General features: G+C 39.7%; 2 protein-coding genes and 1 long non-coding RNA gene across 5 annotated transcripts; 2 read left to right on the forward strand and 1 right to left on the reverse strand.

The window, feature by feature from the left end:
- Positions 1–8881: 8881 nt before the first annotated feature.
- On the reverse strand, positions 8882–14542 carry LOC130548385 (polyadenylate-binding protein 4-like). Of its 2 annotated transcripts, XM_057325116.1 has the most exons (14): positions 14357–14542; positions 12065–12097; positions 11654–11968; positions 11268–11461; positions 11068–11183; positions 10911–10992; positions 10726–10821; positions 10413–10646; positions 10223–10304; positions 9937–10136; positions 9754–9835; positions 9546–9616; positions 9080–9459; positions 8882–8997 (listed from the first exon to the last, which is right to left on the reverse strand). In XM_057325116.1, the coding sequence occupies exons 3-13, from the start codon at positions 11838–11840 to the stop codon at positions 9238–9240; spliced, it is 1566 nt and encodes a 521-aa protein (XP_057181099.1). In that variant the 5' UTR covers positions 11841–11968; positions 12065–12097; positions 14357–14542; the 3' UTR covers positions 8882–8997; positions 9080–9237. The 2 variants fall into 2 exon arrangements, with proteins under 2 accessions (XP_057181099.1, XP_057181100.1); XM_057325117.1 differs by lacking the exon at positions 12065–12097 and having other exon boundaries at positions 11654–11869.
- Positions 13925–14426, forward strand: LOC130548389 (uncharacterized). Its single transcript, XR_008962024.1, has 3 exons — positions 13925–13992; positions 14134–14201; positions 14322–14426. It is a non-coding gene; the product is annotated as an uncharacterized LOC130548389 (long non-coding RNA).
- Positions 14543–17705: 3163 nt separating the features above from the next.
- LOC130548386 (polyadenylate-binding protein 1-like) lies at positions 17706–21246 on the forward strand. 2 transcript variants are annotated; one of them, XM_057325119.1, is made up of 13 exons: positions 17706–18188; positions 18363–18466; positions 18659–18863; positions 18948–19063; positions 19139–19220; positions 19310–19405; positions 19485–19718; positions 19827–19908; positions 19995–20191; positions 20293–20374; positions 20512–20582; positions 20669–21048; positions 21131–21246. In XM_057325119.1, exons 3-12 carry the CDS (start codon positions 18693–18695, stop codon positions 20888–20890), a joined length of 1353 nt encoding a protein of 450 aa, XP_057181102.1. In that variant the 5' UTR covers positions 17706–18188; positions 18363–18466; positions 18659–18692; the 3' UTR covers positions 20891–21048; positions 21131–21246. The 2 variants fall into 2 exon arrangements, with proteins under 2 accessions (XP_057181102.1, XP_057181103.1); XM_057325120.1 differs by lacking the exon at positions 17706–18188 and having other exon boundaries at positions 18298–18466.
- The last annotated feature ends 2456 nt before the right edge of the window (positions 21247–23702 follow it).

The raw sequence follows: 23702 nt of genomic DNA on the forward strand, positions 1-23702 counted from the left end.
CTTCACTGGATGATAAACTGCAGTAAGTCAACCGTAAGCAAACGAGTAGCAGAATGAGCAAAACGGCGTTTGCAGCGTCTATAAACGCTCAGATAACATCAGACCTTGTGACGTCACGTTTAGACTGTTTTGGTCGCCCTGAGCTGAGGTGTCACGTGTCAGGTTTCAGCTTGAAAAACGTGACTGCCGGTGTAGCGCTTCTCATTGGTCGGTTTCGAAAAGTGGAAGTTTTTGAGGAGTACAGCCATTTTTATTTTATTCATTTTAATTTTAGGATTCGTTCAATAACGCCTCATGCCCGTTAAAGACTAGAAGGGTTACAGCTACCTCCACTCAATGGGCACCCAGATAGCAAGCGACTCCCAGCCGGATCCGTCTCCAGACCGGCAAATCCGCGTTACACATTTCACTGCTGTAATACAGATCCAGACGGAGCCCGGTTTCAGTGGGCTGGGACGACAGTCGCTAAGCGGATGCGGGCCGTGTCTGTGTAACCGAACGCGCGCAGTTTTCTGAAGTGAAGTGGAGGCAGCTAGCAGCGGTAACGTTATTCCTCATAAACTTCACCGAGGTAACGTTAAGTCACACAGCGCGTAGTCAAACTGTTCTATTAATGTGTAAATATATTACGCTGTATGTTATACTGCTTAACTTAAAATGGTTGTGAGTTTTCTGCGTTAGATCGGTATATAACCCTGACGCTAGCTAACTCGTATGTTATAAGAGTATGCTAACAACTGGGATAAAGTTGGTTTGACGTTGGACGTTCGATATTCGTGAATGTAGGGACCGTCTCTAAAGTTACATACACATTAAAATATTTTTTTAAAAGCTCAATAGCATTTAAAGGGAATGACTTACAGCCACAAAACTTACTGTACTGTGTTCATGTGTGTGTACTCTATGAAGCACACTAATTTACAAAATATCTTCATGGAACATGATCTTTACTTAATATCCTAATGATTTTTGGCATAAAAGAAAAATCGATAATTTTGACCCACACAAACAATGTATTTTTGTCTTTTACTAAAAATGTTCCCGTGCTACTTAAGACTGGTTTTGTGATCCAGGGTCACATATGTGGTTGGTTTTTGCAAAGACGGTCTCTGTTTAATTCAAATAGACTTCAGTTACTCTGCCTATATGAATCCCGTGTGCTGAGCTGCCTTCATGCACAAACGCTGCCAGCTTTTCTTTTTACTGTAAAAGCGCTCTTGTCAACTTTTTCTTGTCAAAAAAGAAGTCAAGTGTGTTCATGGCCTAAAGATGGCTTTTGTTGATGTTAATAATTTATTACTGTCTATACTATGTCATTATTCTTATTTACTGAATTAATTCATTAAATATAAGTTTTTGACATAAAAGAAAGACAATGCTTTAACATTTAATAAGGTAATTAAAATGTAAGTAAATTGAATAAATTAATTGAAAAATTGTCTAGGAACATTATATAACATGAATATCTGTCTTCACTTCAGGTTCCACAAGAGAGCCGGCAAAGGGTGAGTTTCGTTGTTGTTGTTATTGTTTTATTATTCTCTTTTTGTTAGGACGGATTGTGGCTTGGAGGTTTCTGGAGAAATTAAAAGTGTGAGTGTGAAGATGTTTTAAATACTACTGCATGACACAGTCATAGTTTTCTAGTAATGCCATCTGTCTTGTCATTTGAGCACAAACAATTTATTGCTTCAAGTCAGTCATTAAAAGTAGTGTGTGACACTATTATCCACAGTGGAGGATGAGTTAAACCCTTTGCCTCTTATGTGTGTACCCTAAACATTGAAACAAATATATACATAATATATGGGTGTAATATAACCATTTAGTTTGTGCATTCACACTGCCAGCAGCTTCGATTTGTGTCGTCTGTTTCTTTCTTTGATTTTAGAAGGTGATAGTTCTGGTTGTCTTAGTAACAGTTATAAACATCACTGTAGTTTCATGTCATTTCATAATGACCTTGAATCAGTTTTATATCACTTAAAATGTCTTATACAAATTACACTAGTTCATGATAAATTATAACAAATATGTATGGAGGACATGAGCTCCACAGACTTTACTGTTACGGTCTCTGTTGCTGGTTGTGTGAATGCAGGACCACTCTCCTGCACATGCCACTCTTCAGTACAAGAGATTTTCACTACACATGGGCAGTATGAATGTACTAGTATTAAAAGATTAGCATATCATCTAGCAAGTTTAGCTTCCAGTCTAAGATTTTTTTGCTTTCACACGTTCGGTTTAGAACAAGAGGGATTACTTCAAATTGGGTCTCTTATTTTTTGGCCCCTTATTTGAGTGTGTAATAACTACCTAATATTTACAGGGGACATAGTAGTGTTTTCTCTACTTTATATTACACAATTTAAAGCCAAAAACTGTTTGTTTTGCTGATTGTCAAGAAAATATAAAATACTGTAAGGATTTATTTCTTACAATTTTCTTTAGAGAAAAGGAAGGAATCACCTTTACTGAGTTCTGGAGTCAGACGGAGGGTTTGCATTGCACTTTGAAAACAACTACATGCAATTTTAAAAGAGTTGGAACCAACTAAAGCCCACAAAGTTAACACATTTTCCATCACCGATGACACACAAAGCAGCAATGATGGTTGACGTAAGCACTTTGAGTGTTTTGGAACTGAGGAGGCCAACAGCTGTATTCACATCCATTCTCCAGACTAGTAAGTCCATCAGGGTCATAGTATTGACACAGGGACAGTAGAGATGCCCAGACCTCTAGCTGTAGCTTTCTGTATAGGATTTTAGCTGCCCTACAGTTTGTGGCCTTTTGGTCATTCTCTGTTTCATAATTCTTTTAAATATACAGTACTGGTTAAAATTTTGTAAACACTTATGTTTTTTTCACCTTTTATAGTAATGGTAAACTCGTAAAAACAGAGAAATTACACATTTGTTACTATAAATTATGTTGCGACTAAAAGCATCTAAAATAAATCTAACCTACCTTATATTTGAGCATCTTGAGTGTGGCCACCCTTTGATTAGCCTCTACTGCTGTGACATCATCGTAAACACGACACAAACAAACGCATGCCACACAACAGTAGCAATGGCCCATCTCGAAGAAATGGTGTTATTGTTTCTTGGTATGTGGATGTTGTTCACTGCAAGACGAAGAATTTTGTTTCAAAGAAATGATGGTGCGGTCAACCTAGTGAAATCTTTGGTGCTGACATGCTGTGCTCTACATAACCTTTGTGAGAGTCATGGAGAAACCTACGAGAATACATGGGATTCACCTTCTTCAGCAGCAGAGCCTGTGGTGGCACTGGCACAGGCTGTGTAGAAGAGGGCAGGGATGTGCGTAAGGGTCTGATGCCTTACTTGACAAGTTAGCTATTGGTGTTGTCTGTACTGTAAAGTGTATTAACAATAAACTTGTAATATCTTTCAAACTATAATATGTCTCCCTTGCATTCTTTTTAAACTGGCTTTTGTATTACATTTACATTGTGTTACATTTGTGTTATCATTTACAAGTACATTAATGAACTGGTACGATATATGCTCATGAAATATAAAATCATTAAGAAAGTAAACATGTTTGACCAGTGTAATATTTATTGAAGGAAAACAAATACAAAGAGCAAATACTGAACAATATATGCAGTTCAATCAATATATACACAAGACTTAAAAAAAAGAGTTATATATAAACAGAGCAAACGTTAAACAATGTGCAAATGTATGTACTGAAAAAACATGTTCTGTTCTCGCTGTCCACTTCTCGCCTGTACAAGCATCCCCATGACATTGAGGAAGGTTTGATTGAATACAGCCAATTGTGCATTTTCCTCCGTCCTTAAGCTTCCGCTTCCTGCTCCCTTGCGTGCCGGGCCTCATCAATTGCCATCTGCAATTGGCGCTCTCTCTGTGCCCGGTTCAGCTCCTGTTGTTGGATGTCAGCTAACTGCATATCTCTTAAAACAAGATATGATGTCCTGTTGGTGCAGCGGCTCCTTTTCCTCTTGCCTGGACCAAAATGAGAAAGTTAGAAACATGAGTTTTCTTGCCAAACTAAACGTTTTTACTGTAATGAACAATTTTCTGAGCAAATAAAGATCAATTAATTTCTAAAAACTGTCCATTACCATCTCTTAAATGATATACAGTGTGAACTAATCACAACAGTTAAAGTAGCAAACAATAATGTGTTTATGGTGAGCAACAGGAAGTCATGATATATCCTATATTACGAGTACCGTATCCCATATTGTGATTATATTTTATATACAGATATACATGTCCTATAATGAAATATATCTGATATTGTGATATAATGCATTAGGTAAGCTAGGTTAGATGTATTTGTAACCATGAGTTTAGTCTTATTTCATACCTGTGTCCACTCGCTCCGGTGTCATGCTGCTGCTGTCGTCCTCACACCGTGTCCACACCGGACGCAGCGCGACACATGGCTTGTTCTAATGGGATTGTCGCGCCACGTCCGGTATAGACAAATTTTAAAATTATAATGGGTTCTAATTCGTTCTATTGTCTCTTGTCGAGCCACATCCGGTGTAGACACGGTGTTAGACACTACGAGATACATGTGAGCTGTGTTTGGATCCAGAGTACGATGACAGATACCTAGACAGAATAGAGAACGTTTAATGTACAACTGTATTATAGGAGTAGGTACACAATAACACAATAGAAAGTAATAATATATTTTTCTGAAACTTCAGAGGAAAAAATGGTTTATAGCCTGCATTCATAGAAAAAAGTAAGTTACAATAGAATCATGGGATTTTTTACTTTGTTTATTAATAAATGCATGTATTGAATGTTGTTGACTTAAAAGGGGCAAGAACGCTTCAGAATCTAAAAAGAGGTTAAAATGATGTCATAGGCAGGTTTTTAGTCGTGCAATAGTGTTCGTTTTAATTGCTTATATCTTCTAAATGTAAGTTTTGTTAGTGCTTTGGAGTATATTAGTTTATTGACGTCCTTAAGCCCAACTTATTTTTAATAAAAGGAAAAAAACTTTCATTTTAATTTCATTTCTACCGTCACACGATACAGAGACATACCATTGAGCTCTTGTTTATGTGTATAGCTACATGTATGTGGTCCTGGTGTACTCCTGATCTTTCCTCTATGTTCCACACTAAAAAACAGAGAAAGAAATACAGTAGATCACATTCTGTTCATGGGATGCAACACCTGCATTACTCAAAAAGCTTAAAGGTGAACTCCGCCCAAAAATGAAAATTCTGCCTTTAATTACTCACCCTCAAGTAGTTTAACATCCCTAGGACCTCCGTTTTTCCCCGGAACACAAATTAAGGTCGTTTTGGAAGCTTTCTGACGCCTCCATAGATTGCAACGCAACCAAACTTAAATGCGCTGAAAGTGCGTAAAGACAACGTAAAGTAGTCCAAGCGACTCCGGTGGTTCAGTATTAATTAATATAATGTGACGAGGATACTTTTTGTTCGCAAACAAACAAATCTAATGACTATATTCAAAAACTTCCTGATTTGAGTGTTAGTTTCCAGCTTGCGTTCCCGAGAGCCTCACGACAGTGCATCCGGTGTCAGCATCGCTCGATGCATGTGGTTCTGACCACACAGGCTCTACGTCAGAACACGCATACGTCGAGCGATGCTGACACCGGATGCACTGTCGTGTGGCTCGTGTGTTTGGTTGCGTTGCAATTTGTGAAGTCAGAAAGCTTCCAAAACGGCCTTAATTTGCGTTCCGGGGAAAAACAGAGGTCCTAGGGATGTTAAACTACTTGAGGGTGAGTAATTAAAGGCAGAATCTTCATCATCTTAGGCGGAGTTCCCCTTTAATAAGACATCAGACCTGAGTGCATCTGATTAACATCCATTAGATTTAACAAAGGTTGATGGGAGATGCACCTTTTGCCTCACACATAAAGTAAAAGACAGCATTCGTCACTTCTGGGAGTCATTTCCTCTATTTCTGGGCCTTGTCCTGAATATATACACGTCTATGTGTTTATAAATACAAAATTAGTGTGAACAGCACACAGACATATATTATGATATTATATCACGATTAATCGTTTGTCAACCCTACCAAAAACATGAACATTTTCAGTAGAAAACTGTTGTGTGAACATTCCTCACAAGGATAAATAAGACGCTGTGAATTACATGCGTCATATAAAACACATTTATGTATAAAAATAATGAGAATTGTATTTTTTTGGCATCATTCACGAATGTTTATATTTACTCATGATTCTCACAGAAACACTGACTAAAAACCTTGATATATATTTCAAATTATAAGAAACACACAAACACATGGGACATTATTACATTATCACGAGCAATGAATGAGTTTTCATACTTGAGTTTTTCCAGTGTGCACTTCGGATCGTTCCGTTTATGGACAGCAGCTGAACTCCTGAGGGTCCCGGGTGATTGTAGCTCAGGTCCAACTCTCTCAGATGGGACGGGTTTGTATTCAGAGCTGAAGCCAGATAACCACAGCCTTCCTCTGTCACCATACCGCCAGATAATCTACAAAAACATAAAACATTCATTATCACATTAAACAGTAAACTTGTTCGAGATGCAGTACTGTAAATCAGAACATTAAAATCCGCGAGCAGCTGATCGATCTAAAGGTTTATTTACGAATGTACTGTACATAAAATGACGTCACCTTAGAAACCAGTGGCCAATCAGAAACCATACAACATAAATTCTTAAGCAACCAAAATAATATAAAAATAGCTGAATATCGTAGATATTTTTATTTGGGGGAGTAAAAAAATCTAATATTGTGATATTTGTATATCACGTTTATATATCACATCACATCAGATGTTATACATACTGGAAAGTTACGCCATTTCTTGTTTTTGTGCCTGGCCGTCATTCGTATAGCCTACGTTTTAACTTTCCTTTCCTCTCATTTCTAAAATGTAATTTGCAACTTTTTCAAAAACTTTGTATTTTAATTTAGTATTTTTCCCCATATTGCTGTAATTACAATAAATTTAATTATTTTATCATTTCTTTCAAAAAACTCAATGACAGTCGCCATTAAAATGCGCGAGAAAAGAGCGTGCTCGTCCACGATCCCTCTCTACGTCGCGTGTTCCGTCGGCGTTATGGCTAGAAGGGGTCGCTACCCCACTGGGCATGCGCACTTCAATACCGCATCATTTTTGTCAAACTGACAACAGTAAATTACTATTTTTTTATTATTGTATAGTCAGTTTTAGGGTTGGGGTAGGCGTTAGCTAATACAATTTATTGTAATTTTACTGCAAGATTTTGCATCACTTCCGGCCTTAGCTGTATCCCTTCTAGCCAATAGCATCATTCGGCGCTAGGTGTGCGTGTTTCACATGCTTTACTGATACAGATGCTGGTTTTAGTTTGTGCATTGCAGTGAATGCCAAACTTTTCAGCGCAAGTAACATCTCTGATCAAATCAGTCATTCCTGGAACCACCTTCCCACAAGTATTCAACAATAGAAAAAAATCACACTTTAAACATAATAAAAGCATTATGTTTTTATTATTATGTTAAGATTATATTAATCTTTTTTTTCTGAATATGTTTTACCAACAAATAGAAAAAATACTAAATTAAAGGGGCTAGTGAAACCAACTTTGTTAATTAGCTAAAGGAATGTATCAGTGTTTTGTAATAGACAAATGCACACAGCCCTGCAATTCACAGTGGTCTATTAAGAAAAGAAGTTTCATCCCATTAGAAAAGTTCAGCTTTAAACAGACTAGCATTGTTGAGTTATTTAGTCATTTCAGTTTAAAATTTTGTTATTTCAATGAGCATGATACAGCATTGTACTTCACTGTCTCTTTCATTTCAGGAGCTGTGCTTTCATAATGCTAAAATAACATGACAGATTTCCATTGCATTCAATAAAGTTTTGCATGGCCTCATATTTTGTCTGATGAGTTTTACTGTACACTGCTTTGTCAGACCACTGACTGCTATTGATGTCTATTAAAATATTGTGGTAACAACACACTGTCATATTTTCTTGTCATATAAGAAACCTCTTTGTTCTTAAAATATGAATAAACGTGTTGCATGACAACATCTTTTTCGTGTACTAAAACAACTGTCCTTAGTAATGCACAGAAATATTTTTATTTGCACAAGACATTATGGGAAAAAGAACTAATATATAATAGCATAACCATATATACAATATACCAATATAAAAACATATACAAATATTTAAAAAACATAAACATAAAAATGTTTTTTTCTTGCACATTGTTTTCTTTTGCACAAATGTGTTTGATCCAAATGGCTTCGTCACTCATGTTGAAATCTCCTGGAAACAGACAATCACCGATTACTCAACTAAAGCAACACAATGTGCACAATGTTGATGTGATGTCACACTACACGAGCACTGACCTCAGAGTACAGAAGCTCAGGAGATGATTGGTGGTGGGGCAGCTGACGCCTCTCAGTCTCCAACAGCTGCTCAGTTTATTGAGCCACGGAGCCCACAGAGTTCTGCGTGAGGAACCCACCTGTTACAGAACATAAACAGACATCAGAAAATAAGACCATGACGTTTATTTATATTATTTAATCATCTACAATATTTGTGTAGATTTTGTAGGTACCTGCTGTATATCAGCCCGTGTCATGACGGTCACTTCACTCTCTCGCTCAGGTGAGATATGCAGCGTTTGAGAAGCTGAATGACAAAGAAACACAACAATCATGAACTCTGGTAAATGTGTTTGTGTGTAAAATGTGTTGAACTGCATGAACCCAAACTCACCCTCGTGCAGAGAAGCCCACGTCTCCATCAGTGAGCTAAACACTGGCTTGATCGTGTATTGAGCTGAGGACTGGACTTTATCAGACACAATCTGTTCACCTGAGCCGGAGGAAGACTCACTCTCAGGGTGAACACTCTGAATGGCCAGGAGAGGGCTGGACGTGTCAGAGGTCACAATCTGGTCAGCTGTGTTGAAGAGGAGAAACTCACCTGCAGCAGATGAAGGAGAGAACATCAGAACGGACATGTAAAGAACTGAAGATGAAATGAGAGAACGTAAGATGAGACTCACTGTAAAGGAGAAGATCCTCTTGAATCCTCATGATCACAGTCACGGTGTCATCAGAAGAGCAGCAGAGGACTGACACAAACACACCATCCATAACCACCATCACCTGAGAAGAGGACAGAGTTTGTGTGTTTTACTAAAGATGTTTCAAACTCACGCATTTATTTGTGAAAGATTACCTTAAATGTGAAGAACAGTGCCGAGTGCAAATCCTTATAAAACCAAGAGATTTCTCCTACCTTGAGGCTGCTCATATGTCTAAGCTCACCCGAACCGTTGCCAAACCTGTCGTGAACCACAGCAACATCACTGCAGCCGTCTGATGGTCCAGGAGCGTCGGTGGCTCGGTCGGGCGTCATCTCTGACTGATCCTGGTTAACGGTCTGAAACAACAACATCACGAATGGATGAATAAAGGATCATTTTGTGAGCGTTCAGTATCTGTCAGGGGGATTGAATGAGGATTGACCAGCATGTGGGGCGTCTCAGAGTCAAAAGTGTCTGACAGCAGTGGAGAGACCAGGAGGACGAGACTCTCACCTGTGACAGTACACACACACTCAGATGTCACAGAAACCTCTGAGAATATGATCAAATGCTTTTGATATGAGAGTTCAAGCTAAATAGACCAGCGACCGTTAAAGCATCATTGAGGGATGTAAAGAAGAGCTACTCACACTGAGGCAGAGCAACATCTGCAAACCAGCGACGACTGAACACAAGACAGCTGGAGAACTGTTGAGCGGCATTGCTATGAGTCTGTACAAAACACATCATGAAATATATTTAACGCTTTATTCCAAGTTTCCAGTAGACACTATGATCATGACTGTATATTTGGAGATACTTGCACATCTGACCTTTGGAACGACAGCACCGAAGTCTCCAGACAGTGGAGAGGTTACAGCGCTGAAGGTGTCTGATGTTCCAGGAGCATCAATGACCGGATCAGACTTCAGCTCTGACAGCTCCTGGTTCACACGCTGCAGTGCATCTACTGGCGTGTGGGACACCAGCGTGTCTAACAGCAGTGGAGCGACCAGCGAGACAAGACTCTCACCTGTGACAGTAAACACACACTCAATACATCAGAGAAACCTCAGTGAATATGAACCTGACAGATCATCATTTAAAGGAAGCTCTTACACTTAGACAGGAGACACGCTGCATCCCGGCGACAGCAGGACTCAAGCTGAAGGTGTCTGGTGCGCTGATGACCAGTTTTCGCCTGTAAAACACACAGAATAACATTTATTTAGCTATTTATATTCTATAACATATAAAACAATCATTTACAATTTTTTTCTGTTTTAGATGTTACTGTGTCACATCTGACCTGTGGAACAACGGAACCAAAGCGTCCAGAAGGAAGCAGCGTCTGAGTGACCACGGAGGGCGATTCACAGTCGGACACAGACGTATCCTGGTCCTTGACCCGCGAGAAGGCAACATTCAGCCATCTGTTGGCAATGACCCGTCCGTTCACTGCTGTAATGGCTTGAGCTGCAGCTTCACGGCTTGAAAAACACACAAAGCCGAATCCTTTGCTGCGGCCACCATTCCTCACCACCTGACAACACCAAATCAGTTCTATAACTTATGAGAACTATTAAATGTGTCGTATTTCTTTAAAAACATGACAATCATACCTTTGCATTGGTGACGGTCCCAAACGGGGAGAACGCTCTATGCAGCTGGTGGTCCGTCCAGCTGTAGGGCAGATTATTAACATAGAGATGCACCCCCTGTCAAGTCAACATGAAAACACAACTTGAGTCTACAGACACAAGATTGAATTGATTGAATCAGTAATAAAGAGCTTTGTGATGGATACCGGGAAGAGACTCTTGTAGTTCTTCATGGCGCGCTCAGGGTTTGACTGACGCTCCTGAAACGATCTGAAGTGACTAATAGACCTGTTGACACAAACAAACACTGTTAGTCTATTACTGAGAGACTGAAAGAGTCACAATATCTAAAGTCAAACTTACACCAGCTGATCGTTCAGCATCATCCCGTTGAGCGTCTGAATGGCTCGTTCAGAGGCTTCGTACGTCTCATAATGGACGAAACCAAATCCCTTAGAGCCATTCTCATCAGCAACCACCTGAAGGATAAGAGACACTTGTCAATATAAACATCTAACATCAACGATGATGAACTATGAAGGTTGTGAATTCACAGATGTTACCTTGCAAGATAAGATGGTGCCGAAACGAGAGAAGGTGTCGTGTAGAGTCAGGCTGGTGATGTTCTTGGCCAGACCCTGAATGAAGATGTTGCCAACACCTGTGATCCTCAACGCTGGGTTTCGGTCGGCCCACATGATGCGCATCGGCCGACCCATGAGGAGGTCAAACATCAAAATGTCTGTTGCATGCTCAGCTAAAAGAATAAAATACAATATAATGTAATATAACATAATGATTATAATGACAATTGTTATTAATAACAAACCTTAGGAACAATATTAAGCGATTAAACAGTGTAAAGTATTATTGAGTATTATATATTTTTATATTATACTATACATATCATGTTAAGTCTAATGTTGATTACTTTTCCATCTGTACTCACCATCTGAACGGTTGACAAAGTTCACATATCGGTAGCCCAGAGACCTGCAGGTGCTTCTGTCTCTACACACTCGGGTGGACTGAATCGGGCCAAACGGGATGAACCTTTCGTACATGACCTCTGAGACCTCCGGGTGAAGATCACCGACATACAGAGAGGCCACGCGAGCAGATGCTGATGACGCCATCTCCAGATAACAGTTGGAAATGTCCCGGACTGAAAAGACGTCAACAGCTGGAATATTGAATAAAAACTCCAACTTCCGATGTTTTTGGAATAAATAGAGAGTTTATGAAACACAATGAAAACAGAAATCTGGAAAACAACCATAAATCAGAAGTTTAAAATCCGCGAGCAGCTGATCGATCTAAAGGTTTATTTACGAATTTACTGTAAATAAAATGACGTTACCTTAGCAACCAGCTGCCAATCGGAAATCGTAAGCTACAACAAAAATGATCATGTACCGAAATGAATATAAAAATGTATTAAGTTTAAAGACCTAACATAATTTTGTTCGTTTTTTTATTTGGGGATTTTGTTGTCCCCTGAAATGTGATGAATTTAAACTTATTTAAACATAATTATTTATATGAATCAGTAATACATCAACCAGTTTTATAGTGTTCCTTGCCTTATGATTTTTACTATACATTTTGTATCATATTTTAAATGACGACTAAAAAGTTACGCCATCTCTCTATGTTATGCCTGTCTGTCATCCATATGTTTTAACTTTTCATCTTTCAAAATTAAAATCTGCACCGTTTCAGTAAACTTTACATTTTGATTTAGTTAGAATTTATACACAGTATTTCTGTAATTACAACAAACTCAAGTATATTATAATTTATTTTCAAAATTCTTATTTAGAGAAGTGTTCATTAAAATGCGCGAGAAAACAGCGTGCTCGTGCATGATCCATCGCTACGTCGTATGTCAGTCGGCGCTCGCAAGATAAAACCGCTAGGTGGCAGTGTTTCAAATCTTTACTGAAACAGATGCAGCAGGTTGTCGTGTCAAACTTGGCCCTCACTAAATCCTTAGTGTCAAACTTCTCAGCCCACCACCTCTGATAAAGACATTCCAGACCAGACATTCCTGCGACCATCTACTCACTGCAGCCCCCCCCAAAAGGAAATACAAAATTAAAGGGGCCAGTGAGTGCAGCTTCGTTTAAATGAATGATAACTCGCCATTTCAGCGGGAGAGGTGAGTCCGTCCGTTTAAATAAGCAAGCCTTGTTATGTTACGTGATCTCCGTGAGTTTTGCTCGGGAAGACTTTGATCACGTTTACAACTTTGAGAGCTGAAAACGTATTTTTTGTACTGCCAAAGCCGGTGGTTTTTTCTATCTTGATAGATATCTGGCCACGAACGCGGCCGACCGATGTGTTAAGCACAAGCTCACTACGCATGCGCAAATCAAATTAGTATTATATGTATTGAAATTGAATATATTTACATGGATTAAAGTTCTCCGTCGCTACGACGGATTTCCGTTAATTGCAGCGAGTCTACGACGGATTTCCGTCAATTGCAGGGTTCCAGCCTGTCCTTAATGTCTTACATTCACTTTTCATAATGTTGTTAACCCTTTGCAGCGTATGATCACACCGGTGTGATTAGAACATTCAGCGCTTTGGCTGGCACTGAGCCAGAGACAGACTCAGTCACATATCACAACTACGCAGTGCTTTCAACCACATAATGTTTAATTTAGCCTTGAGACATATACACATGCCTACAAGCACAAAATACATTGTCTATATAGCGGCAATAACAATGTCCTCAAATGTAATTTGACGGATGTTTTATTCAGATCAGACACAGTATCTGCAATTTAAGCAATTGTTAAGATCACTCAATTCTTCTACCAGTTCACCAGGCACTTAGGTTTGTGTTTCTAAGAGAAGTGGATGAATTCACGTGATGTAAATCCGACAGATCTCAGACCGCGGCAGAAACAAACATGGCGGCGCCCGATACAGCTCAACTAACGCGATCATTATAAAAGTGTTTAAACAACAAAACACATTTAAATGCACATATTTGACAATCGGAATGTCAGATATTTCATGACATAGTTAACAGTTTGTGATTTTTTTTGAGTAAAAAAGAAAAATGATGTAAAAGCAATGCATCAGTCTTACAGCTGCTGTGGCTCTGCGGTGTGTCACATGATAAGCAGTGCCGCGTCGCTATGGAAATGTAACCCCTAGTTCACACTGCACGCGTGAGCTGCGCCGTCAGCGTAACTACATCATCACTGCACCTGCAGACTCGCAAGGGTATTCACACAGGAAGCGTTTGTACAGCAGCTGCATCAAATGTGCAAGGTGAGCTAGCCAACCATACAGCATACATTTGTTCTCTAAGTTTAAACATTTGTAAACGTGATACTCTTAAAATTCTGTTACCAAGGGTACAAGGCCCACGTAAATGGTAAACAATAAACAGCCCAGATCATGTTGTTTCAGTCATACTTCAATATAGGACGGACCTAGACTACCTGAAGACAGACTACAGAAACATTTAAAAACAACAAGTAAGTCCTCTTAATGGTTTTGTTTGTAGAATATGTGTTATGAAATCAGCATACGATTCTGATATTGTCACAGCCTACTTTGGTGCAGTAATTTAATGTTTTGCTGTCATTACTGTTTAGTGCGTGTTGTACAAAGAAGAGTCATCGCACTGTACCTTTTGCTAAGAAATGTGCGTCGAAGGATGCGACGAAGAATATGGGTTCATCCGATCAATTTGCGCAGGAGACAGTTTGGTGCTTTCCATCATCTTGTTGCTGAACTGGGGCTGGATATAGAGCGTCATCTAAATTATTTTCGCATGAGCGCTGAGCAAATGGATGAGCTTCTTTGTGTTGTTGGCCCCGAGCTCACACAGTCAACAAATTATCGCGCAGCAATAGAACCCAAACAACGACTTGCAATTACACTGAGGTAATGTAACAGTTATGTGTCTGTAGTTTTTAAAAAGTCCATATGTCTGCATATTGTACTGTAATACTGAGTGTACAGCTAGCGTTTAATGTAAATTAAAGAAATAATGAAGTAAGACAAGAAATTATTTTGCAAAAAGTGTTTAACTAATGGAAAAGCATCACAAGGAAATCTGACTTTACAATGTCTCTAAAGTAGTAGCAAATAATGAAATTAGATTACTACATTAAATAACAATCATGACATTACAACACAGTAGTGAAACTGTTAAAGTAATGATGCAAAATTAAATGTCGGAGAACAAAGAAAATTAGTGTAAATGATGATAGACCAGTGGCGATGGGTCTTCCATAGATGAACCTTGTTGTTGGCCAGATCTTGCAGAAGAAGGTGTTGCTTTGTCAAAGATATCTGTGTGGAGCTGCTGAGTGTGGCTTTGATGGTGAGGGGAGGTTGGGCGGTGTTGATGAAATCCATAACTGTGTGGCTGCTGACTGCTTGTGAATGGGTGGGTTGTAATGTGGCTTTGTTGAATGTTTTGTTCTTCTGCTTCTAGTTCTGACAGGTAAGTCAATATATGAACCTGTGCCCTTGTCTGGTTCCGTGGAAGTAGTCTTCTAAGTTTTGGTACTAAGCTAAGCACAAAATAGTACATTTTGTGTCCCTCGTTTGGAATATACGGTGATGGTGTTGTGGTTGGTTGTGTTAAAATGTCCAATAGCTGTTGCTCTGTTGCATTTGTATCATTTGACCTCCTCCTCTTCTGTCTTGTTGTCTGACTCTCAGTACTTAGAGCTTGCATGCTGGGATAGGGTGAGGAGGTGTCAGATCGTGAATTTGTAGAAGGTGTTGGGGTTACAGTTCTCTGTTGATGTGGAGAACTTGACCTTGAAATGTCAGCTAGTTCTGGATCCACATCATCTAGTGCCACAGTCATGTCCACAGCTACATCTGCAAATTGCAGAGTGTGTCTGGAGCTACAACACATCATAATATAAAAACATCTGTATTGTAGATACAGTATAAAAACAACTTTCAAACAGTCAGGTAAATTGAATTTCATTAGTAGTACTTTGTCCATGTAACAAATTTGCTTATTTCATCTGTCCTGTTAACATAATTCAAACATGCCCCAACCTCAATATAACGTACTAACCTTCTGGACTGCATATGTCCAGATATAAAAAGGACATTATTTGCTCATATTTCCATTCTCGGCTGGTTCCACCAGCAGAGCCACTAGGAAGATTTTTCTGCTTTCTGCTCCTTGCAAAGGCATCCCTTAGCACCTTCCACCTTCTTTTACAGTCATTTGCTGTGTGGGGATAAACACATTGTACTAACTATTTACTTTTGTCTGTTTTTCTTAGATTCCTAGGAACTGGGGAAAGCTTTTCCAGCCTTGCTCTCCAATATCGCCTTGGGAAAAGCACAGTTGCTGGGACTGTGCATTTGACTTGCAGGGCAATAGAGAGGCAAATGATGGCAACGCAATTTCCAAAACCAACAGAGGATATGTGGAGAGACATTGCATCAAAGTTTTGGTCTACATGGAACTTTCCCAACTGCATTGGTGCCATTGATGGCAAATATATCAACATAGTGTCACCTGCTAATTCAGGGAGTTTGTTCTTCAATTACAAGAAGACATTCTCCATTGTTCTGCTTGCACTGGTAGATGCAGTCTACAAATTTACATTCGTCTAAGTGGGTGACTTTGGTAGAGCCAGTGATGGTGGGATTTATCAAAACTCAGCTCTTGGAAGAGGCATGGAGGCAAAATCTTTGTCTGTGCCAGCAGATAACCCTTTGCCAGGATCTGGTGTTCAGGGTCCCATGCCATATGCCATGGTTGCAGATGCAGCATTCCCACTGAAGACCTACATTATGCGACCATTTCCAGGTAACAACATTCCAAGATGGAGGCGCATTTTCAACTACAGGCTGTCTCGTGCCAGGATGGTAGTTGAATGTGCCTTTGGCATTCTGTCCTCAAGATGGAGAGTACTTCATACCAGATTAAATGTGAAGCCAGAAAATGCAGACTCAGTGGTCATGGCAACATGCATCTTGCACAATTACCTTATGACTCCATCACAGAACCAAAGATGGCTAGATGAGGCTGAAGAGAGAGGCACCGCGATTCCACCGGTCAGGAACATGGGTGGAAACTGAGGAAGTAGAGATGCGTATGATGTTCGAGAAAGGTTCTGCACATTTTTCTGTTCCCCGGAAGGCAGGGTTTCATGGCAGGACCAAATGTTTTAGGGAATTATAAAATAGTATCATGCATTGTTACACACAAACCAGCCCTCCAATGTAAGAAAGTTAATTAAAACTTTGTAAATACTGTTCTCTAGTGTTTCAGTAAATATGCATGTTTTGTATGGTGTTTTTGATTGTGATTACATTTTAAAAATGTTCTTTGTTAAAATCACTGGTTCGTGTATGGCATGGAAAAAGCCACTGGAAAAAGCATTTATAATCAACAAATACATTATTTCAGCAAGAAAATGTTTTTAATGACACGTGAGAAAAAAAATGGTAGTTAACCTTCATCAAACAAAACAGATTGCCATTATATAATTTTCTTACCATCTGCACAAATAGCAGAAGCTATTTCAACCCAGGCCTTTTCCTTTTTTGAATGTATGTCTTTGTAATATTTACTACAAGGATCATAAAGCATTTTGTGCTTCTCAACCTCAACAATCAGCCTTGTGTCGTCCATTGTGGTACAAGAATGAGGCATGACACGATCACCTTTTATAACGAGCTCCTCGGAAAGCTGGCCACAAACTTGGGTTTGATTGGGTACTGCTAGAGCCGCTTTCTGCCTAGTTAACTGCCGTGATTTTATAAACCAAGCTTCCACCCAAACGGAATAATTAAAAACAAATGAAGGGGTACATCAAATATATATATATATATATTAACATACTCCTAGTCTTGCAAAAAAAACCCACAACAGGCTTGCTTATTCTGTGCATTCTGAGCACTTTTATTGTGCAACAATTTATATTTGTCCATAAAGTGTGCTGTCACTTTAACTGAGCTTGAGCTGCGCAGCAAAAATAGACTCCGCGCCGAAACCATCTCATCAGTGCGGCTCACGCGACGCTGACGCGCTGCTCCTGTTCCCGTATGAAAGCACTCATTTGATAACATGCACGCCGAAAAAAATACGCGCTGCTCTTGCTCTGCTCACGCGTGCAGTGTGAACTAGGGGTTAGTGATAGGCTACCTTCTTAACGGTCGCCTTGGACAAGCTAGTCAAACACTGCAACTAGTCATGTAGCTAGTCGAACACTGCAACTAGTCATGTAGCTAGTCAAACACTGAAACGGGTCTCAGGTGTAGCCAAGCTTCAGGAATATGGTTTCACAGCCAAAAGGCAGAAAAAGTGAAAAGCACTCTGGAGACAAATACAAACAACATTTTTGGTCTTTCGTGGTTCTTTTATTTTGTTCTTTTTTCCCTGTTAATTATTAAGAGTTTCAGAAAACATTGTTTGGTCTTATAAGATAAATTAAAAAATGCACTGAAAAGTTATAGATGGTTGATTATTTGTCTAGGTAAGTATATTTTTTTCATAGATTAAAAATAGCTTTTAAAATACGCAAACTGGTAATACTATGTAAAGTGGTTCAAAACACGGTTTTAAAACGCTATAGGTTAAAGGAATATGACTTGGCCTAAAAAAAATCAGTCAGAAGAATTTATTTCACTTTAATCCATGTGTACGAAAGGTTCATCCCGTTTGGCCCGATTCAGTCCACCCGAGTGTGTAGAGACAGAAGCACCTGCAGGTGTCTGGGCTACCGATATGTGAACTTTGCCAACCGTTCAGATGGTGAGTACAGATGGAAAAGTAATAAACATTAGACTTAACATGATATGTATAGTATAATATAAAAATATATAATACTCAATAATACTTTACACTGTTTAATCGCTTAATATTGTTCCTAAGGTTTGTTATTAATAACAATTGTCATTATAATCATTATGTTATATTACATTATATTGTATTTTATTCTTTTAGCCGAGCATGCAACAAGCATGCAACAGACATTTTGATGTTTGACCTCCTCATGGGTCGGCCGATGCGCATCATGTGGGCCGACCGAAACCCAGCGTTGAGGATCACAGGTGTTGGCAACATCTTCATTCAGGGTCTGGCCAAGAACATCACCAGCCTGACTCTACACGACACCTTCTCTCGTTTCGGCACCATCTTATCTTGCAAGGTAACTTCTGTGAATTCACAACCTTCATAGTTCATCATCGTTGATGTTAGATGTTTATATTGACAAGTGTCTCTTATCCTTCAGGTGGTTGCTGATGAGAATGGCTCTAAGGGATTTGGTTTCGTCCATTATGTGACGTACGAAGCCTCTGAACGAGCCATTCAGACGCTCAACGGGATGATGCTGAACGATCAGCTGGTGTAAGTTTGACTTTAGATATTGTGACTCTTTCAGTCTCTCAGTAATAGACTAACAGTGTTTGTTTGTGTCAACAGGTCTATTAGTCACTTCAGATCGTTTCAGGAGCGTCAGTCAAACCCTGAGCGCGCCATGAAGAACTACAAGAGTCTCTTCCCGGTATCCATCACAAAGCTCTTTATTACTGATTCAATCAATTCAATCTTGTGTCTGTAGACTCAAGTTGTGTTTTCATGTTGTCTTGACAGGGGGTGCATCTCTATGTTAATAATCTGCCCTACAGCTGGACGGACCACCAGCTGCATAGAGCGTTCTCCCCGTTTGGGACCGTCACCAATGCAAAGGTATGATTGTTATGTTTTTAAAGAAATACGACACATTTAATAGTTCTCATAAGTTGTGGAACTGATTTGGTGTTGTCAGGTGGTGAGGAACGGTGGCCGCAGCAAAGGGTTCGGCTTTGTGTGTTTTGCAAGCCGTGAAGCTGCAGCTCAAGCCATTACAGCAATGAACGGACGGGTCATTGCCAACAGATGGCTGAATGTTGCCTTCTCGCGGGTCAAGGACCAGGATACGTCTGTGTCGGACTGTGAATCGCCCTCCGTGGTCACTCAGACGCTGCTTCCTTCTGGACGCTTTGGTTCCGTTGTTCCACAGGTCAGATGTGACACAGTAACATCTAAAACAGAAAAAAATTGTAAATGATTGTTTTATATGTTATAGAATATAAATAGCTAAATAAATGTTATTCTGTGTGTTTTACAGGCGAAAACTGGTCATCAGCGCACCAGACACCTTCAGCTTGAGTCCTGCTGTCGCCGGGATGCAGCGTGTCTCCTGTCTAAGTGTAAGAGCTTCCTTTAAATGATGATCTGTCAGGTTCATATTCACTGAGGTTTCTCTGATGTATTGAGTGTGTGTTTACTGTCACAGGTGAGAGTCTTGTCTCGCTGGTCTCTCCACTGCTGTTAGACACGCTGGTGTCCCACACGCCAGTAGATGCACTGCAGCGTGTGAACCAGGAGCTGTCAGAGCTGAAGTCTGATCCGGTCATTGATGCTCCTGGAACATCAGACACCTTCAGCGCTGTAACCTCTTTGCTGTCTGGAGACTTTGCTGTCGTTCCAAAGGTCAGATGTGCAAGTATCTCCAAATATACAGTCATGATCATAGTGTCTACTGGAAACTTGGAATAAAGCGTTAACTATATTTCATGATGTGTTTTGTACAGACTCATAGCAATGCCGCTCAACAGTTCTCCAGCTGTCTTGTGTTCAGTCGTCGCTGGTTTGCAGATGTTGCTCTGCCTCAGTGTGAGTAGCTCTTCTTTACATCCCTCAATGATGCTTTAACGGTCGCTGGTCTATTTAGCTTGAACTCTCATATCAAAAGCATTTGATCATATTCTCTGAGGTTTCTGTGACATCTGAGTGTGTGTGTACTGTCACAGGTGAGAGTCTCGTCCTCCTGGTCTCTCCACTGCTGTCAGACACTTTTGACTCTGAGACGCCCCACATGCTGGTCAATCCTCATTCAATCCCCCTGACAGATACTGAACGCTCACAAAATGATCCTTTATTCATCCATTCGTGATGTTGTTGTTTCAGACCGTTAACCAGGATCAGTCAGAGATGACGCCCGACCGAGCCACCGACGCTCCTGGACCATCAGACGGCTGCAGTGATGTTGCTGTGGTTCACGACAGGTTTGGCAACGGTTCGGGTGAGCTTAGACATATGAGCAGCCTCAAGGTAGGAGAAATCTCTTGGTTTTATAAGGATTTGCACTCGGCACTGTTCTTCACATTTAAGGTAATCTTTCACAAATAAATGCGTGAGTTTGAAACATCTTTAGTAAAACACACAAACTCTGTCCTCTTCTCAGGTGATGGTGGTTATGGATGGTGTGTTTGTGTCAGTCCTCTGCTGCTCTTCTGATGACACCGTGACTGTGATCATGAGGATTCAAGAGGATCTTCTCCTTTACAGTGAGTCTCATCTTACGTTCTCTCATTTCATCTTCAGTTCTTTACATGTCCGTTCTGATGTTCTCTCCTTCATCTGCTGCAGGTGAGTTTCTCCTCTTCAACACAGCTGACCAGATTGTGACCTCTGACACGTCCAGCCCTCTCCTGGCCATTCAGAGTGTTCACCCTGAGAGTGAGTCTTCCTCCGGCTCAGGTGAACAGATTGTGTCTGATAAAGTCCAGTCCTCAGCTCAATACACGATCAAGCCAGTGTTTAGCTCACTGATGGAGACGTGGGCTTCTCTGCACGAGGGTGAGTTTGGGTTCATGCAGTTCAACACATTTTACACACAAACACATTTACCAGAGTTCATGATTGTTGTGTTTCTTTGTCATTCAGCTTCTCAAACGCTGCATATCTCACCTGAGCGAGAGAGTGAAGTGACCGTCATGACACGGGCTGATATACAGCAGGTACCTACAAAATCTACACAAATATTGTAGATGATTAAATAATATAAATAAACGTCATGGTCTTATTTTCTGATGTCTGTTTATGTTCTGTAACAGGTGGGTTCCTCACGCAGAACTCTGTGGGCTCCGTGGCTCAATAAACTGAGCAGCTGTTGGAGACTGAGAGGCGTCAGCTGCCCCACCACCAATCATCTCCTGAGCTTCTGTACTCTGAGGTCAGTGCTCGTGTAGTGTGACATCACATCAACATTGTGCACATTGTGTTGCTTTAGTTGAGTAATCGGTGATTGTCTGTTTCCAGGAGATTTCAACATGAGTGACGAAGCCATTTGGATCAAACACATTTGTGCAAAAGAAAACAATGTGCAAGAAAAAAACATTTTTATGTTTATGTTTTTTAAATATTTGTATATGTTTTTATATTGGTATATTGTATATATGGTTATGCTATTATATATTAGTTCTTTTTCCCATAATGTCTTGTGCAAATAAAAATATTTCTGTGCATTACTAAGGACAGTTGTTTTAGTACACGAAAAAGATGTTGTCATGCAACACGTTTATTCATATTTTAAGAGCAAGGAGGTTTCTTATATGACAAGAAAATATGACAGTGTGTTGTTACCACAATATTTTAATAGATATCAATAGCAGTCAGTGGTCTGACAAAGCAGTGTACAGTAAAACTCATCAGACAAAATATGAGGCCATGCAAAACTTTATTGAATGCAATGGAAATCTGTCATGTTATTTTAGCATTATGACAGCACAGCTCCTGAAATGAAAGAGACAGTGAAGTACAATGCTGTATCATGCTCATTGAAATAACACATTTTTAAACTGAAATGACCAAATAACTCAACAATGCTAGTCTGTTTAAAGCTGAACTTTTCTAATGGGATGAAACTTCTTTTCTTAATAGACCACTGTGAATTGCAGGGCTGTGTGCATTTGTCTATTACAAAACACTGATACATTCCTTTAGCTAATTAACAAAGTTGGTTTCACTAGCCCCTTTAAATTAGTATTTTTTCTACTTGTTGGTAAAACATATTCCGAAAAAAAAGATTAATATAATCTTAACATAATAATAAAAACAATACTTTTATTATGTTTAAAGTGTGATTTTTTTCTATTGTTGAATACTTGTGGGAAGGTGGTTCCAGGAACGACTGATTTGATCAGAGATGTTACTTGCGCTGAAAAGTTTGGCATTCACTGCAATGCACAAACTAAAACCAGCATCTGTTTCAGTAAATGCTGGTTTTATTCGTTTCAGAACGTCACTTCCTGTTTGCTGAGAGCGCGTGGTTTGAGTCGGAGCTCTTTCAAACTTATTCTTAATACATCGTTTATTCTTGTTATATCTTTAAGACTTGTGTTTTAAATTGTTATTTACCGAGGTTAAAACTTATCCTTAAGTATATCCCATACCAAAAATCGTCCCTAAACGCACTGATAATTAATTTTTATCGGATCATTCGCTATTAAGCCCTCAGGCTGTTAGCATTACCAGCCTGCTTACTGATTAACACACAAGGCTTGTTCGACTTGATGCGGCACCGCAAGATCCGATAGGCGGATGACATCACAGTACCGCGAGATCGATTCGAAACCAAACTTTTTATAGTTTTTCGAATGGCTCTCACGGTACTTTGATGTCATCCGCCTGTCGGATCTTGCGGCGCCGCATCAAGTCGAACAAGCCTACCGTGTTCATTATCACATCACTAATGGGTGGCAAATGTTTCAGACGTGTTTGTACCTCTGAGTGCAGATGAGGAAACGTTCGCCGTTCAGTCGGAATTGGAGGCTGTGGAGAAGCAGATCCAGGATCCAGAAAGGTGGGGTGGGGATAACATCATCCCAAGGTTAAAAGAGGCTGGAGGAAAAAATTGCGGACCAAGTTTCAGTGTTTACAGGAGAGTTTTATAGCAGTTTTGATAGCAGTGAATAAAATAAGATATGGGACTGAACCAAATCTTATGTTTGGATTCAAGCTCAGTCTTGCTAAACTCTTCTGCTAAATTCTTCTGCTCTCTCTGTTTAAAATGTTAATCTGTTTGTTTTATATTCATTGATTCTCACTGATGATCACTAGAGGTCACTGTCAGACCATAAAATACAGCCTTAAGTTTTTGATTATTTGAATAATGTGAACATTTTAAAATGTAACAAATTGACTTGCAAAGCTTACATCG

The sequence above is a fragment of the Triplophysa rosa genome, linkage group LG25 (assembly GCF_024868665.1).
Source record: "Triplophysa rosa linkage group LG25, Trosa_1v2, whole genome shotgun sequence".
Taxonomy (NCBI): Eukaryota; Metazoa; Chordata; class Actinopteri; order Cypriniformes; family Nemacheilidae; genus Triplophysa; species Triplophysa rosa.

What these genes read in the sequence shown, in the direction of transcription:
- LOC130548385 (XM_057325117.1), bottom strand. Translation starts at nt 11,840, where the DNA reads ATGGCGTCATCAGCATCTGCTCGCGTGGCCTCTCTGTATGTCGGTGAT. An exon ending in ATGCTGAACGATCAGCTGGT is followed by an intron (nt 10,993 to 11,067) that starts GTAAGTTTGACT and finishes TTGTGTCAACAG; the next exon opens with GTCTATTAGTCACTTCAGAT. An exon ending in TTGGTTCCGTTGTTCCACAG is followed by an intron (nt 10,305 to 10,412) that starts GTCAGATGTGAC and finishes TGTGTTTTACAG; the next exon opens with GCGAAAACTGGTCATCAGCG.
- LOC130548386 (XM_057325119.1), top strand. Translation starts at nt 18,693, where the DNA reads ATGTTTGACCTCCTCATGGGTCGGCCGATGCGCATCATGTGGGCCGAC. An exon ending in ACTACAAGAGTCTCTTCCCG is followed by an intron (nt 19,221 to 19,309) that starts GTATCCATCACA and finishes TTGTCTTGACAG; the next exon opens with GGGGTGCATCTCTATGTTAA. An exon ending in GGACCGTCACCAATGCAAAG is followed by an intron (nt 19,406 to 19,484) that starts GTATGATTGTTA and finishes TGGTGTTGTCAG; the next exon opens with GTGGTGAGGAACGGTGGCCG.